This window comes from Thrips palmi, unplaced genomic scaffold (genome assembly GCF_012932325.1).
Source record: "Thrips palmi isolate BJ-2018 unplaced genomic scaffold, TpBJ-2018v1 HiC_scaffold_3, whole genome shotgun sequence".
Classification (NCBI taxonomy): domain Eukaryota; kingdom Metazoa; phylum Arthropoda; class Insecta; order Thysanoptera; family Thripidae; genus Thrips; species Thrips palmi.
The window spans coordinates 355,868-371,735 of record NW_023144630.1 but is presented as its reverse complement, the minus strand read 5'-3'; the positions used below and the strand labels follow the sequence as shown (position 1 = coordinate 371,735).

The 15,868-nt window shown below is 53.9% G+C and overlaps 1 protein-coding gene across 3 annotated transcripts in view; it reads right to left on the bottom strand.

Moving 5' to 3' along the window:
- The window catches only part of LOC117648609 (probable phospholipid-transporting ATPase VD), a 32,590-nt gene extending 16,905 nt beyond the window's left edge, over positions 1 to 15,685 (bottom strand). The window contains exons 1-2 of one of the 3 annotated variants that reach the window (XM_034391194.1): positions 15,459 to 15,685; positions 13,972 to 14,952 (exon numbers count right to left, since the gene is read on the bottom strand). In XM_034391194.1, the coding sequence (XP_034247085.1) occupies positions 13,972 to 14,945 (974 nt within the window). In that variant the 5' untranslated portion in view covers positions 14,946 to 14,952; positions 15,459 to 15,685. Of the gene's footprint in view, positions 1 to 13,971; positions 14,953 to 15,458 lie in introns of those variants that run through there. The other 2 variants (XM_034391196.1, XM_034391195.1) reach the window with 2 other exon arrangements.
- Between the last annotated feature and the right edge of the window lie 183 nt (positions 15,686 to 15,868).

The window sequence follows — 15,868 nt, the reverse complement described above, 5'->3', positions numbered from 1 at the left end:
TACCCCCCATTACCTTTAACGGTGTGCAAGCGATGCACCCAGAAAAAATAGCAAGAAATGGAATTTCAAGACGAAGTCGTTCCATGCGGCACGTTGCTATCCGTCGCCGATTACGAGATATCGCGAGATATCGAACCCGAAATAGCGTCGATTTTCGTGAAGGCGGCAATCGCGGCGTCCACGTCTGCTCTTTCCGGCAGTCCCCGCCGAATGAGCCAATTTTCGGGCGAAGCAAGTTTGCCGGCAGAGGCGGCGGCTTCGCGACGCACAGTGGGCCGGCCAGAAGACCGGTGCCGGCGGCCAAAACTCTAGACGCGTTTTGAGCTCCAGAGTCGCTAATGAGGACTCGCACCGGAACGTGTGATCCCACCAATGAATTCCTCGTTCGGAGAGCAATCCATTGGTGGGGTCACACGTTCGGTTCGAGTCCCATTTAGAGACTCTGGAGCTCAAAACGCGTCCGGGGTTTTGACCGCCTCCACCGGTCTTCTGGCCCACTGTGTGGCAGCGCAAGGCGGCAGGGTGACTCGCCCCCAGTGACCCAGTTCAGGCGGCCGGCACACAGCACGCGGAACGCCTGGCCGTTTAGCTCAGGAACTCATTATAAAAAGGGCACCGAGAATGCAGGCAAAGGCTTTCTTTTTCTTTTTTTTCCGCTCCACAACGAGCACTTTGCACACTAGTCCAACACATTTTACCCCTTTTGTGGCTAGAGTGAGTTGGCACGCAGGGTTGGGGCCACCAAGGACACTCTAAATGTTCTACAGTGAAGATTCTCCATATTATGGTGAAAATGTTCCATATTATGGTGGTGCAGCTGACCTCGTAACGCACCATTGAGAATTCACTGTACCTTATAGATATTTTGACGAATTTTGTTGGTATTATGGAGAAAATCCCCACCATAATATGTTGGTGCAGCCTTTCACCGTAAGACATTTACAGTGGAGGGCCACAGGTAGAAAAGAGTACAGAAACAGTACGAAATACGACAAGTCAATAATAGACCTTTTTTTTGCAAGCCTACGTGACGGGTTTGTTTAGTACGTATTTTGCCGACGAGCCAGCGCATTTGTATGGGCAATATTTTACTTTTTTCGTCAAGGTGTTCCATTTCTAAAAACATTCTTCATGGAACACCGTGGCTATAATGTAAAATATTGCCGACACAAATGCACTGGCTGTCGGCACGTAAAAAAAAAACCTTGGAGCGTCCGCACCTTTCCCTAACACAATTTTCAGTACCATTTCCGTTGCAAAGAACAGAACAGTCGCGAAGGTAAGGGTGGGTGTGTGGGTGTTGGACCGGGAACTCTGGAAATCCCTTCTGAAAGCGTCACGTAATTATACAGACAAAGCATACACTGTAGAAAAAATCCACGGGAAAAGTTACAGGCACAGTCTGGTAGACAATGTACCACCGTACCTCAGCCAGTGCGGCTTTTGGGGTACGGAGTACGGTCTTTCATAACATGGGCTCTTATGGGAACCACGGTTTTTGGGTACAGTACACCGTGTGGTACGGTCTAGCCGTACCTTTTTCCTTGAAATGTACGGCTTTTTTAACATTGTAGCAGCGTTCGAGTGCGGGTGGAGTGGCCCGGTGTGGCCGGCACGAGCCAAGCACCTGCACTCCGTCATATCGGCAGAGAAAACGACGTCCAGCCCAACGGGCCAACACGCCCTGCGTCGACTTCCTTCACTCACTGATAGGCAGCTTGTGTGTGTGTGTGTGTGTGTGTGTGTCTGTGTAGGTGTGTGTATGTTTGTGTAGGTGCGTGTGAGTGTGTAGTGTGTGTGTAGGTGCGTGTGAGTGTGTAGGTGTGCGAGTGTGTAGGTGTGTGTGTGAGGGCGCGTGTGTGTCCGCGCGTGCGCGTGTGTCCGCTAAGGTCAAGACGTCACCAAGGGCATGGAGAGATACACGCACGACGACACAGTCGTGTCAACGAATGATAGCTAGTGTAACGAAGTGTACGTACGTACGAGAAAAGATGCCTCAGGAGTGAGTGAGTGAGTGAGAGAGAGAGAGTGAGAGAGAGTGAGAGAGAGAGTGTGTGAGAGAGAGAGAGAGAGAGAGAGAGAGAGAGAGAGAGAGAGAGAGAGAGAGAGAGAGAGCGGGCCACTGTCAAATACACCCCGCCTTATCGAGGCATCCCGCGACATATCCGAAAGAAGGAGAATCTCTAGAGGCCAAAGGTGGTGGCGATGACTCAGAGTGTCTCTGGCGCACTGACAATCAAAGGAGTCATACATAATGACTAAGTTTGAGGCAAAAAAGAACTCATCACTCAAATTTTGCGAGAGTAAACAGCTGATCATTTTCAATTAATCCTGTCGGTAATTGTTGCCAAACTCTGGGTGATGAAGGCAACCTCCCAAAAACAAGATCTAGATCATGACTCTTTCAACCACGATCCTCAAGTTGAGTTGGGTGGGGTAGAACTGGAGGCCCAGTGGCCCTCTGGTGGAAATGGTCAGGGGGTTGTGAGCGTTAAGCCGACCGCGACACTGCAGACCACAACAAAGAGAGCCGCCGTCGAAATCCAATCCGCAAAACCAGGACACCCTCATCCTCGCCGGCAGCTCCACAAACTGAGCACACTTAATTCCTTTGCAAAGAAGCCACACTAGGGTGCCAAAATAGTTTGCAGTGTGGAAAACTTCCGCCACTTTCCTTGCACCCTTGGCTTCGTTTGTTAGTACAGTTGCATATAACTATCTTATAAGAAGATAGGGATTCGTAACTATAAAAGACACACCTTCGAAAAAAAATCAGACAAGCAGACGGCAGCTGATTAGGTCGCCAAAACAGTCCTTTGAGTTGACACCACATTACAACGAGGGTCACCAGGAGGGCGCCAGACCCCCAACGTCGTCAAGGTCACCAAGGTCGTCAAGGTCGTCGGTGTTCTGGTTAATAGAGGCGTAACCTTCGACAATCACGGTTCGAAAGCGCTTTCCAACTCGACAAAACTGACCGACACACAGTGGGCCAGAACCAGTGCAGGCGGTCAAAATCTTTGGCGCGTTTTGAGCTCCAGAGTCGCTAAATGGGACTCGAACCGAACGTGTGACCCCACCAATGGATTTCTCTCCGAACGAGGAATCCATTGGTGGGGTCACACGTTCGGTTCGAGTCCTGTTCAGCGACTCTGGGGCTGAAAACGCGTCCAGAGTTTTGGCCGCCGGCGCCGGTGTTCTGGCCCACTGTGCGTCATGCCCCGTCAGCGGGTCCCAGTTCAATTACAAAGTTGAGGGACTTGGCGTCGACGTGGAAGTCCCACTTCCAGCCAGAGCACCACCACAAGCCAAGACAGCCGGCCCTGCACTGTAAAAAATTATTACTGTCACTTCATCACAAAATCTTGGACGGCATAGTCCAAATGATGATGACCATTTCATCACAAACTGACGACATTTTCATCGTTACTCCTATACTTGTTGCATAGACATGACAACAATGTCATTAAATGGCACAATCACAATCAGGGAAAAATTACCCTTGAAATTGCCTTCAACTGACAAATCAAATTTTCACAGTGTGCCGTGACCTCGAGTTCGCAGTGGCTCACGCAGAGTCAACCGCTGACCCCAGCCACCCCTAGCGGGAGGGGGCGGGGCGGCTAGAGTGGCCAACCGGCCCGACGTGCAAAGCGTCCACCGTCCGGCGTGGCGGCGCCAGGCGGCGCGCCGTGGCGCTGGAGGGTGGCCACCCTATCCTTTCCGTCGCACTGGCCTTGGCACGGGGAAGGCCGGCGAGCCGCGGACCCTCATTTGGGTCATGAAGGCGACCGCACCTGCAGGCTGTCTCTCTCGCACTCGTACGGAACACAGTGGGCCAGAAGACCGGTGGAGGCGGCCGAAACTCTCGACGCGTTTTGAGCTCCAGAGTCCCTAAATGGGACTCGAACCGAACGTGTGACCCCATCAATGGATTCCTCGTTCGCAGAGCAATCCATTGGTGGGGCCACACGTTCGATTTGAGTCCCATTTAGCGACTCTGGAGCTCAAAACGCGTCGAGAGTTTCGGCCGCCTCCGCCGGTCTTCTGGCCCACTGTGCGTTCGGCATCGCACTGCTGCCGCCGCCCGACGCCATACGTGGTTGAAAAAGTAATTGACAGGCGAAGAATCAATAGCGGAAAATCAGTCCACTTCTAAAATTTATACAGTTCAAGTTTTACAACTTTTCGTGAGTACTTGCTAACAGTGGCGAGACCAAAGCGGCCGACGAGGCCGAACCGAGGCGGCGCCTAAACCAAACAAGTCGAAGCGAATCCAGAAAAAGCAAAGTTCATCGATTTGACGGATTCGGGGCGAGCGGGGGACCGCTTCGCCGCCGGCCCACATGTATGCTAAAGTGAAACAACAAAAATATCCAAATCCACTGTCACAACATTGAGATAACATGCAAAGTATCAAAGCAGCCTGGGGGGCCTTTTGCATTTATTGACCTAAGGCCATAAAGCTGGAAAGACTGCACAGTGGGCCAGAGACCGGTGGCGGCGGCCAAAATTCTAGACGCGTTTTGAGCTGCAGAGTTGCTTAAGGGGATTCGAACCGAACGTGTGACCCCACCAGTGGATTGCTCTCTGTAGGAGTCCCATTTAGCGACTCTGGGGCTCAAAAAGCGTCCAGGATTTTGACCGCCTCCACCGGTCTTCTGGCTTCTGGCCCACTGAGCGAAGCTGGAAAGACTGCAGTTGTTTTGGACTGTAATCTTAGAAGAGACACGCTGTAACTGCGCAACTCACAGACTTCCAGTGCAGAGCGTGCAGATTTTATTTCAAGCCCTCCGTTGTTTATTTGGTTATTTGCTTCTCTAATTTACTTGGTTATCAAAAATCCGCCTTTATTAAAGTATTTGTTTTCTTCCAAATAGGAGGGAGTGGGAGAAGGGGAGAGGGGGGGGGGGGCTTCCAAGGTCCCTGCTCATTTACAAAGAAGCCAGGGTCCGCCCACTGCCCACAGGGCAGCGACTGATTCCGAGAGTCGTTCTCGTCGCTCCGTCTCTCTCGCGCTCACAGGGCGTCCCGTACAGGTGCGAGAGAGACAGAGCGACGAAAACGACTCTCGGAACCAGTCTGCAGCTAGCATATAGCCACGCGTAGCCAGCGTACGGCGGCGCGGCCAGCACACACCAGACGCTCACTCGCCCAGCCCGCATCCAGAGCCCTCCATACACCACGCAGCGACACACACACACACACACAGACACACACACACACTCGAACCTACGTGCACGTGTACAGTCACAAACACACGAGAACCTACGTACGTGTGACGACACACACACACACACACACACGCACACACACACACACACACACACACACGCACGCACGCACGCACGCACACAGTGGCCCCGGGCAGAGATCTCAGTTAGTGGGTTCCAGTCAAGTGGCGAGTGGAGTGGGGACGAGGCCCTGCAGCAGACTGATTCCGAGCGTCGTTTTCGTCGCACCGTCTCTCTCGCACTCACGGGGTGTCCCGTACAGGTGCGAGAGAGACGGAGCGACGAAAGCGACTCTCGGAACCAGTCTGCAGGGGACCCACCGCAACCGCACGAGGGACCGGCCGACCGGCACACAGTGGGCCAGAAGACCGGCGCCGGCGATCAAAACTCGACGCGTTTTGAGCTCCAGAGTCGCTAAGCAGGACTCGAACCGAGCGTGTGACCCGACCAATGGATTCCTCGTTCGGAGAGCAGTCCACTGGTGGGGTCACACGTTCGGTTCGAGTCCCATTTCGCGACTCTGGAGCTCAAAACGCGTCCAGAGTTTTGACCGCCTCCACCGGTCTTCTGGCCCACTGTGCTCTGTACTCCTGCCTTCCTCGGCCAAGGCCTGGTGGCCGTGGCCAAGGCTCAGCCAAATCCCGCGCGGCTTCCCTTGTCGGCTTATCTTGACCTGCGGAGCGATTCCGCACCGGTTCTTGTCGCTCTGTCTCTCTCGCACCCCTACGGGACGCCGCATGAGTGCGACAGAGACAGAGCGACCGTGCAGAAGCAACCCGCTGCGGATCTAGTCTGTACTGCTCTGCGTTCGCACGGCTCTCGCTTCGCGCTTCGCCCCGCGACTCATTCCGAGCCAGAAGACCGGTGGAGGCGGTCGAAATCTCGGACGCGTTTTGAGCTCCAGAGTCGGTAAACAGGGCTCGAACCGAACGTGTGACCCCACCAATGGATTCCTCGTTCGAAGAGCAATCCATTGGTGGGGTCACACGTTCGGTTCGAGTCCTGTTTAGCGACTCTGGAGCTCAAAACGCGTCTAGAATTTCGGCCGCCTCCGCCGGTCTTCTGGCCCACTGTGCCACGCCCCCTGCCTGGATCCGCGCCTGCAGGCGTCGCAACCACAGTACAGTAGTAGACTCGGTGCGTGACCCGGCGCTTACCACGCACCGATAGATAAAGACAGACAGACAGACAGACAGACAGACAGACAGACAGGCGCCAAGGGACCACATCACGGTGTTGTTGGAAACACACCGAACAACTTCACAAATATCTGAACTACAAAAGCTCCCGCCCCACGTGCCTTCCTCCAAGTATACGGTTCAAAACAAAAACAACTACAAAAATAACAATAACAACAACAACAACAACAACAACAACAACAACAACAACAACAACAACAGGGCCAGTGCGAGCGGCACGGCACTCGAAGGAGCCTGCGCTTATGAAGCTGCACCTGAAACCTCTTGTGAGTGCCTTACGCCTAATATCGCGAGAGTGGTTTTCCGATTACGTACTGCTTTCTCAGACGGCGATGCGCGCGTGGCGAAGTTTAATCACAGACAGACAGACAGACAGACAGACAGACAGGCAGACGGACAGACAGGCAGACAGACAGACAGACGGGCAGACAGACAGACAGGCAGACGGACAGGCAGACGGACAGACAGACGGACAGACAGACGGACAGACAGACAGACAGACAGGCAGACAGACAGGCAGACGGACAGGCAGACGGACAGCGCGACGAGCCCCCACTCCGACAGCACTAGTCCAGCTAAACATACGGCCGACTCAAGGACGAAAGTGCAACTCCACTTGTATTGCCTCAGCAACGGGTCCACGCTACACTGTCGGGACGGCGGGAAGTCGCAGCAAACGCCGCCACACTAGAAGAAAAAGCGGTCGTGTGCTTGACAGGACTCGAACCGAACGTGTGACCCCATCAATGGATTCCTCGTTCGGAGAGCAATCCAATGGGTAGGGTTATGCGTTCGGTTCGAGCCTCATTTAGCGACTCTGGAGCTCAAAACGCGTCCTGCCTGCCTCCACCGGTCTTCTGGCCCACTGTGGGCTGTGCGCTCGACTCCGTGGAGCGCAACAAGTTATTCATCTCCCTCTCACGCGCGCTGAAAAGCGCGTTTGAACTTTCGATTTAAAAATAGCCTGTATGAGTACCGGGTGGCCCTGGAATGAAACTGCACACGACTAATCACGTCAGGAACGCGTTTTCGAGTATACAATGTGCCTGCCGTAGTGATTCCCCCAGGCAGCCAGCCGCAAGGGTTGAGAGAGGAGGGCTCTGGCTCTTAAGGGGGAAAAGTGCGACATTTTGCCAACTATTCAGGCGCCTGACCGGAGGGGGGAACAACTTCCCACATTCATTGGACAAAATTTGAACCCTCTCCACACATTCAGGAGGCCGGTATGTGCCTGTAAAGGAATGTGACAAATACGCTACAAATTTTGCAAATTCTCACACATTCGCACAATCACTGTACACGTATGTGTGTAGTTAGTGTGTGTCTGCGTGTGCGTGTCTGTCCGTCTGCTGACGCAGAGCAGCCAATCCCACTCCACCGCAAATCGTTCCTGGCAGTGCACTGCCATAGCGCACAGTGGGCCAGAAGACCGGTGGAGGCGGTCAAATTCCCGGACGCGTTTTGAGCTCCAGTGTCGCTAAATGAGACTCGAACCTAACGTGTGACCCCACCAATGGATTCCTCGTTCGGAGAGCAATCCATTGGTGGGGTCACACGTTCGGTTCCAATCCAATTTAGCGACTCTGGAGCTCAAAACGCGTCCGCAATTCCGACCGCCTTCACCGGTCTTCTGGCCCACTCTGCGGCGAGTGCCTTACAGTGTGCAGCGCCATGCCGTTCCCATCAGACCAGCCCAGCCATTCCGCTAATAAGTAATACCCGACCTTTTTGGGCCGGGAAACAATCTGGCCGGAATAGCGTCACGGATTGCGGAAGGCCCGAGAGGCCCGACCAATCACAGGCCGCCATTTCCGTGCCCAGGCCCGGCCAGCCAATCAGAGAGGGGCATGGCCGGCACGGCGCGCGCACCCCTTCTAAACATAGCCCCGCTGCACACGCCTTGCCAGTGTGCCAGTGCACGCCCTGCAGGCCGATATGGCGAGCGGCGCTACCCTCGTTATCAACAACGGGCGCGGCACAGTGGGCCAGAAGACCGGTGGAGGCGGCCAAACCTCTCGACGCGTTTTGAGCTCCAGAGTCGCTAGATGGGACTCGAACCGAACGTGTGACCCCACCAATGGATTGCTCTCCGGACGAGGAATCCATTGGTGGGGTCACACGTTCGGTTCGAGCCCTGCTTAGCGACTCTGGAGCTCAAAACGCGTCTAGAGTTTGGTCCGCCTCCACCGGTCTTCTGGCCCACTGACAGCCCGCAGGCGCAGGGCGCGGCCAGCGGCCGGCAAGGCGGCCAGCCCGACCTGACCAAGAATCGTAAATAAATCACCAGACGACCGGGCCGCCGCGCCGCACGCCTTCCACGCCACTGCAGACTGATTCCGAGAGTCGCTCCGTCTCTCTCGCACCCGTAGGGAACGGCCCAAAAAGTGCGAGGGAGACAGAGCGACGAAAACGACCCTCGGAATCAAGTCCGCTGCGAGCCACCGCCAGGCCGCGCGGAAACTTCGAATTCTCGGTCAGCCGGCGCCTTTGTTCGTGTCTGTCTGTTTGTTTATCGGTCTGTCCGTCCGTCTGTCTGTCTACTCTGTCTGTCTGTCTACTCTGTATGTCTGTCTGTCTGTGAGTCAGTCAGAAGGCACGTGCGTGTGTGCGCGTGTGGATGCATCGAAGGGTGGCGTAGGTGGCCGCGGCACGGTGATCTAGATTCTAGATCGACACACACACACACACACACCAACACACACACACTCACTCACACACACACTCACTGACACACACACACACACACACACACCAACACACACCAACACACACCAACACACACCTACACACACCTACACACACACACACACCAACACACACCAACACACACCTACACACACACACACACACACACGCCAACACACACCAACACATACCAACACATACCAACACATACCAACACACACCTACACACACACACACACACTCACGGTGACAATGTCACGCAACGACAGCCGCCTCGAGAAAGCTGTTGCGCGCTGGGAGGCCCCCGGAGCCGGAGGGCGTGGGTTCGACTCCCGGCAGGGATAAGTCCTTGCGTCCGGCGCCGCTTTTCAGCGCGTGCTTCGTGGCCCGGGTCGCCTTCACGGCCACACGCGCTCCGTCTCTCTCTCTTCTCTCTCTCTCTCTCTCTCTCTCTCTCTCTCTCTCTCTCTCTCTCTCTCTCTCTCTCTCTCTCTCTCTCTCGCACCGCCGTGCAACGCCGTGCAACGCCCCGCGAGTGCGAGAGAGACAGAGCGACGGCCGCCGCCATAACGCGTCCCGATCCATAAAATTGCCATTCCATCGGCGAGGCGGGCCTTTCCCAGAGTCACTCCATGACTGGCCGAAAGCGCTGTCCAGCGTCGCGGACGCCATCGAGGAGCGCGTGCCGAGCGAGTGCACACTGTGGGCCAGAAGACCGGTGGAGGCGGCCGAAATTCTAGACGCGTTTTGAGCTCCAGAGTCGCTAAATGGGACTCGAACCGAGCGTGTGACCCCACCAACGGATTCCTCGTTCGGAGAGCAATCCATTGGTGGGGTCACACTGAAAAAAAAGTCTAGTTAAAAGTACCAGACTGTTCCTAGTTAAACGAGCACCGGTAATAATAACTAAAAACCTTGTAATTTTCACTAGATTTTCAGTTATATCTACTAGCATGGGTATGGTAACATTTACCACTCTAGTTAATATCTGGTAAATTTAACTATACTGCTTAGTAATTGTCGTCAAATTTAAAATTTCAAGAGACTAAATTTTAACAATGCGTCTTGAATCCCTTCGTTCCTTGCAATCTCAAAGCACCGTTTAGTAGCCGGAAATTCCACTCCTTTAGCTGCCTTAGATGAGCTGCAAAACGATGCGCAGAGTCACCGGGCGGGGACACTCGGCTCTCCCATGTGGCGTGATAGCGCAGTGGTAACGAGCTTGGCTCGTAAGCGGAAGGTGGGTGGTTCGATCCCGGCCAGAAGCAAACCGAAAAATAATTCTTCTCAGCTTTACAATCTCCCAGCGTACTTGTGGGGCCGTAGAGTTGAGAAACTCCATTTTCTTCTTCTGCTTTGTCCTTTCACAATTCAAAATTTTTACTAGGAGTTTCGTTAATTTTACTAGATTGGGGGTCTGATGGCATGGTAAGGTTTACCAAGAATCTGGTTATTTTTACTAGACAGAGATCAACTAGGCAGTCTGGTATTTGTAACTAGATTCCTTGTTGGTTCCTATTCAATTAGACTGTCTGGTAATTGGCACCAAAATCCTAGTTGCTGTAACTAGACTTTTTTTTCAGTGACACGTTCGGTTCGAGTCCCATTTACCGACTCTGGAGCTCAAAACGCGTCCGGGATTTTTGACCGCCGCCACCGGTCTTCTGGCCCACTGTCTCTCCCCAGACTGGTCGAAAGGCCGAATGTGCAGTCCAGGGAGTCGCCGGCGCCAAGGACCCCAACGAGTACACTCCCTCTCAAAGATTCCGCGACGGCCCGAGAGCGTCACCCGGCCGCCTCAAGGAGACCCTGCGCGTTCACACAGTGGCGCGATCCACGACGCCCTGGCCTCAAAAAAAGAAAGGACCTCTTTGGCGAGCGCCGACATGCATCCGACCCAATTGTCAACTCGCCGCGAGACGGGGGGAAGGGGCGGGGGCACAGTGGGCCAGAAGACCGGTGGAGGCGGCCGAAGCTCTAGACGCGTTTTGAGCTCCAGAGTCGCTAAACGGTGCTCGAACCGAACGTGTGACCCCACCAGTGGATTCCTCGTTCGGAGAGCAATCCATTGGTGGGGTCACACGTTCGGTTCGAGTCCCGTTTAGCGACTCTGGAGCTCGAAACGCGTCTGGAGTTTCGGCCGCCTCAACCGGTCTTCAGGCCCACTGTGCCGGGGAAGGGCAGCAGTCACCCCGGCCCTGGCCGCCGCGATGCGCCAGGAAAATATCTGACAAAAGTGCCATTGCCATTACCAGGCCATTACGGTGGAGTACCTTCGCGTGCGCGGCGCTGCCGAGGCACCTGCCTGCTTCCGTAGATCGTTTCGTCGCTCTGTCTCTCTCGCACCCAGGCGGGACGCCCCATGAGTGCGAGAGAGAGGGAGAGAGAAAGACTGTTCGGAGTCGGCCGGCGGTCGCCACCACAGCACTACTGGAGTGTCCAGCGTGCCCGGCACGACCGGCACCAGGAAAGCCACTGAAAGGACATTGAATGAAAGCGCAAAAAAAGGGGCAACGAAGTCATGCAAAATTTTGGTCGGGCCTGAAAATCTCGCCAAACTTACATGGCCAACAAGTACCACCGCAGCCGCAAAATGGCGAGACACTTTGGTCTGACACGCTGCATGGACCGTACTGGGTCCCCGGTCGACTGACTTTCGGGGGAAGTCCCACACCACATGCAGAGCCAGAAGACCGGTGGAGGCGGCCAAAATTCTAAAGACACGTTTTGAGCTCCAAAGTCGCTAAAAAGGACTCGAACCGAGCGTGTGGCCCCACCAATGGATTCCTCGTTCGGAGACCAATCCATTGGTGGGGTCACACGTTCGGTTCGAGTCCCATTCAGCGACTCTGGAGCTCAAAACGCGCCTTTTGAATTTTAGCCGCCTCCACCGGTCTTCTGGCAAATCCACTGTTCGATGATTTGTTTTCGCGTGTTTCCGTGCGGCCGGCCGGCCGGCACGGCACTGCAATGCGGCGCCGCCGCAGCGGTCAATTTTTCGTGTCATGACACTGTCATGCGGCGCGACGCGGCGCGACCGGACACTCCACGACATACAGGGGCGAGTGCAGCCACGCTAAAGGTCACGATAGGACGCTATCGGCATCACGAAGCACCCGGCGTTATTCGCACGACGAACCGTAGCGATAGTGCGGGCATTATCGGCAGCATCTGGAGCAATCCGACCCGGCGTTATTCGCACGACAAACTGTGGCGACAGTGCGGGCATTATTGGCAGCATGCGGAGCAACCCAAACCGGCGTTATTCGCACGACACGACGAACTGTGCTGGCAGTTTGGGCATTATTGGCAGCATCTGGAGCAGAGCCATCCAACCCGGCGTTATTCGCACGACAAACTGTGGCGACAGTGCGGGCATAATTGACAGCATCTGGAGCAATCCAATCCGACGTTATTCACACGACGAACTGTGCTGACAGTTCGGGCATTATTGGCAGCATCTGGAGCAATCCAGCCTGACAGTCTCTGGAGCATCGAGCTTTTTAACCTTGACTGGAAACGGAACGGGAGTGTGCCCGGGCCAGCGCAGTGCTCACACTCACACACGGAAAGTACACACACTCACACACACACACTAACGCACACGCGAACACACGTGAACCTTGGCGTGGCTTGGGCGAGTCGCGGAGTCGTTAAGTATTAAGCACGTCCTTGTTCCGGACGGCACCAGTAGCAACAACAATAACAACAACACTAGCGACAGAGCACGGACCCACCCCACTGCCCTACACTGCCCCAGACCCCCGTCGGGTCGGCCAGGTCATCCCATCCCTGTGACACCGATGGCCCATGCACAGTGGGCCAGAAGACCGGTGGAGCGGCCAAAATTCTGGACGCGTTTTGAGCTCCAGAGTCGCTCAATGGGACACAAACCGACCGTGTGACCCCACCAATGGATTCCTCGTTCGGAGAGCAATCCATTGGTGGGGTCACACGTTCGGTTCGAGTCCTAATTAGCGACTCTGAAGCTCAAAACGCGTCTAGAATTTTGGCCGCTCCACCGGCCTTCTGGCCCACTGTGCCATGGCCGCCCGCAGCGAGGGAAGTACCACCATTACTCACGGCCAGGCCAGGGGCGGATCCAGAAGCGGCCTCGAAAGGGGGGGAAGGGGGGAGGGGGGCGTGAGGCAAAGTAGCACTTTCTGCCTGCTTACAGGAGCAAAGTACGGCTTTTTGCCTAGCTTTCAGACGATTATTTGGGTGCCTTTGGGTGGGAGGGGGAGGGGCGGGAGGACTAGTTCCGCGCGTGGGCCAAGCCCCCAGCACGGAGGATACGTCTACGAGCACCCAGAGAATGCAGATAGAGAACTTTCTCTGCAGATAGAGAACTTTCTCCATAAAACATTCGTAAACCATAAAAATACAGAAAAAAAAGTGGCAAAAAACAGAAATTTCAAAATGTTTGGAAATTGAAAAATGCTTGACTGTCACTTGACTCGTAAGACTGTACTTTCCACACACACCCACAAAAAGAAAAATCCTGGAATAAAATTTGAACTGAAATTTCCATGATTCACAACACTTCTGGTTGGACAGCTTGGCTACAGATTTAGCATGACACAAGCGACACTCATAGGACTTTCAGTGGGATTAACAAGATAAATTGTAATTCCCTGTCAGTTTTTGCACTCCTGATGTAGCTGTCAACACCGTTTCCACTCCCACTCATAAACAACCTTTCTCCTTGTACCATTCTGACCAGATGGCCTGCATTTAGCTGGGCGGGGGATACATGCAATGACTGATAAGATCTCACTGGTTTTAACTGGTCTGGTCGGAAAACCCTTTCTGAGTAGTAGTAAAGGAGAAATCAAACAGAGGGGGTGACTCACCTCACATAAACACGGCATGTTGAGTTGTTGATCCGCTTGTCACTTGCCTTCCTTCTTCGATCTTCAAATAAGTCTTTGATGGCAGTCACACCAAGCACAAACATCACAGGAATCATAGCCACTTCTTTTCCAAAGGCATTAATCTCAGGAAACCAATTAAGTAATATGATAAAGATAAAGTACAAGTTAGCTACACGATGGAACTGTTCCAATAAATTCTTTGGAAGGAAGGACAGCACTGTGTACTTGGTAGTCCTAATCCGGTTATTAACTGTCTTGCCATTGGGGTGAAGTTTAGGCGGAGTCTTGGGAGGAACGAGGTGATTTGGAACTATAGTTCTGTAGGAGGGGCGCTCAAATTCTGTCTTCTCTGCACGCCTCAAAATGAAGTTGATCATTCTTCTTTGAAACGGCACACCCATGTTATTGCGAAGGGTGTAAATTGACTCGGACCTGGAGGCCTGCCTGGAGTGGCCTCGGCCAGCCTTGTGAGCGCTGGTCCCTGGAGCACGATTCCCAGCATCATTGCCTTCCGTGTCTCTGTGACCAGGGGGCAGAATGAAATCCGTTCTTGATCCCACTCGACTGTGACCGCGCTGAAGTCCAGCAGAGTCAGAGGTGCCTTCTATCTGACCCTGGGAAAAGGCACGCTGGTGTCCCCGGCTTGACTTGAGCGCTGAGGGCCTGCTGACCAGCCCTGTCGACCCTGAGCTTGTCAGCCCAGACGCAGCGACTCCGCCATGGCTGGCACTGCGCATGTGGCCCCTTCCAACGTGACCCATGCTGCCAGCAGACTGTGGGGCGCTCCCAGCGCTGCTCCTTGAAGCAGGCCCCACCTCCATGGCCCCCATGGCCCCGGAAGAGCTCGGCACTGGTATTCCATTGCTTGATTCTTCTCCAGGACATGGTGGAAGGGTGAAGTCTTCCACTTCTGCTTTTGGTGCAAACTCTCCGCTGCCTGGTTTTGACATCATTGACCATCTACAACAAACAAGCAAACAAAATTTTCAAAATAACTTGATAACAAAATAATTTGAAGGTAGCTGGGACCAGGTCAACTTGGGTCATAAACATGGTCATATGTTACACTGACATACATTACATTTTCCTACATTTAACCGAAATTTCGCCTTTAAAGAGGCAACTGGTCAATGGAAGCTCGGCCTAGACCGTTGGCTCGCACCCACACTGCCAAACTGTTGCACGGGTGTCATCGTCCCGTCCCGTGGCCGAGACCCACTATGCTACTTTGGTCAGTACCACAACACAACATGCATCAGGTATCCCCAGCATAACCTCTTTCTGTCACTTGAGTCGTCTGCAGTTTGGCATAACAAGCACTGGCGGCCTGGCGGGGACGTTACCACGGCCGAGTGACCCCACGTGATCCCTGCAGAGTTGACAGTTCACCCCCTGTACTTTGAACCCTTAAGTCAAGCTGTCAAAAGTCCATCCCTCTTGACAAGGGTTGAAGTGTCAAAACTTACCATTCCTTGTGTAGGGGCTAATGAAAGTGCATGTTTTCGTTCGATTTAATTCGGTCTCACAACTTTTAAGTAACGCTATCGCCTCCAAAGATTTCTAAACAACACGCGACGCTTGAAGTCGACCCGCACTACCGCCCAGTAAGCAGACACGTCTTTCACTTAGGCCTACAAACAACACAACTGAACAACTGAACTGCCGTTGTGTGTGACGTTCGCAGAGCCCTCCACCTCCACGATTCGGATTCGACTTCAGTGCGCCATTTCCCCACCAGGTGGCGCTAGGTGGCGCTGGGGTGGCGGGTACACTCGTGCCAACGTGTGGGATAGGAAAGTCCCACCTTCACATTATCTGATTTGACATCATTCGAACCATTTTTAGCCCATATTTGTGGATTAAAGTAAAATAACCA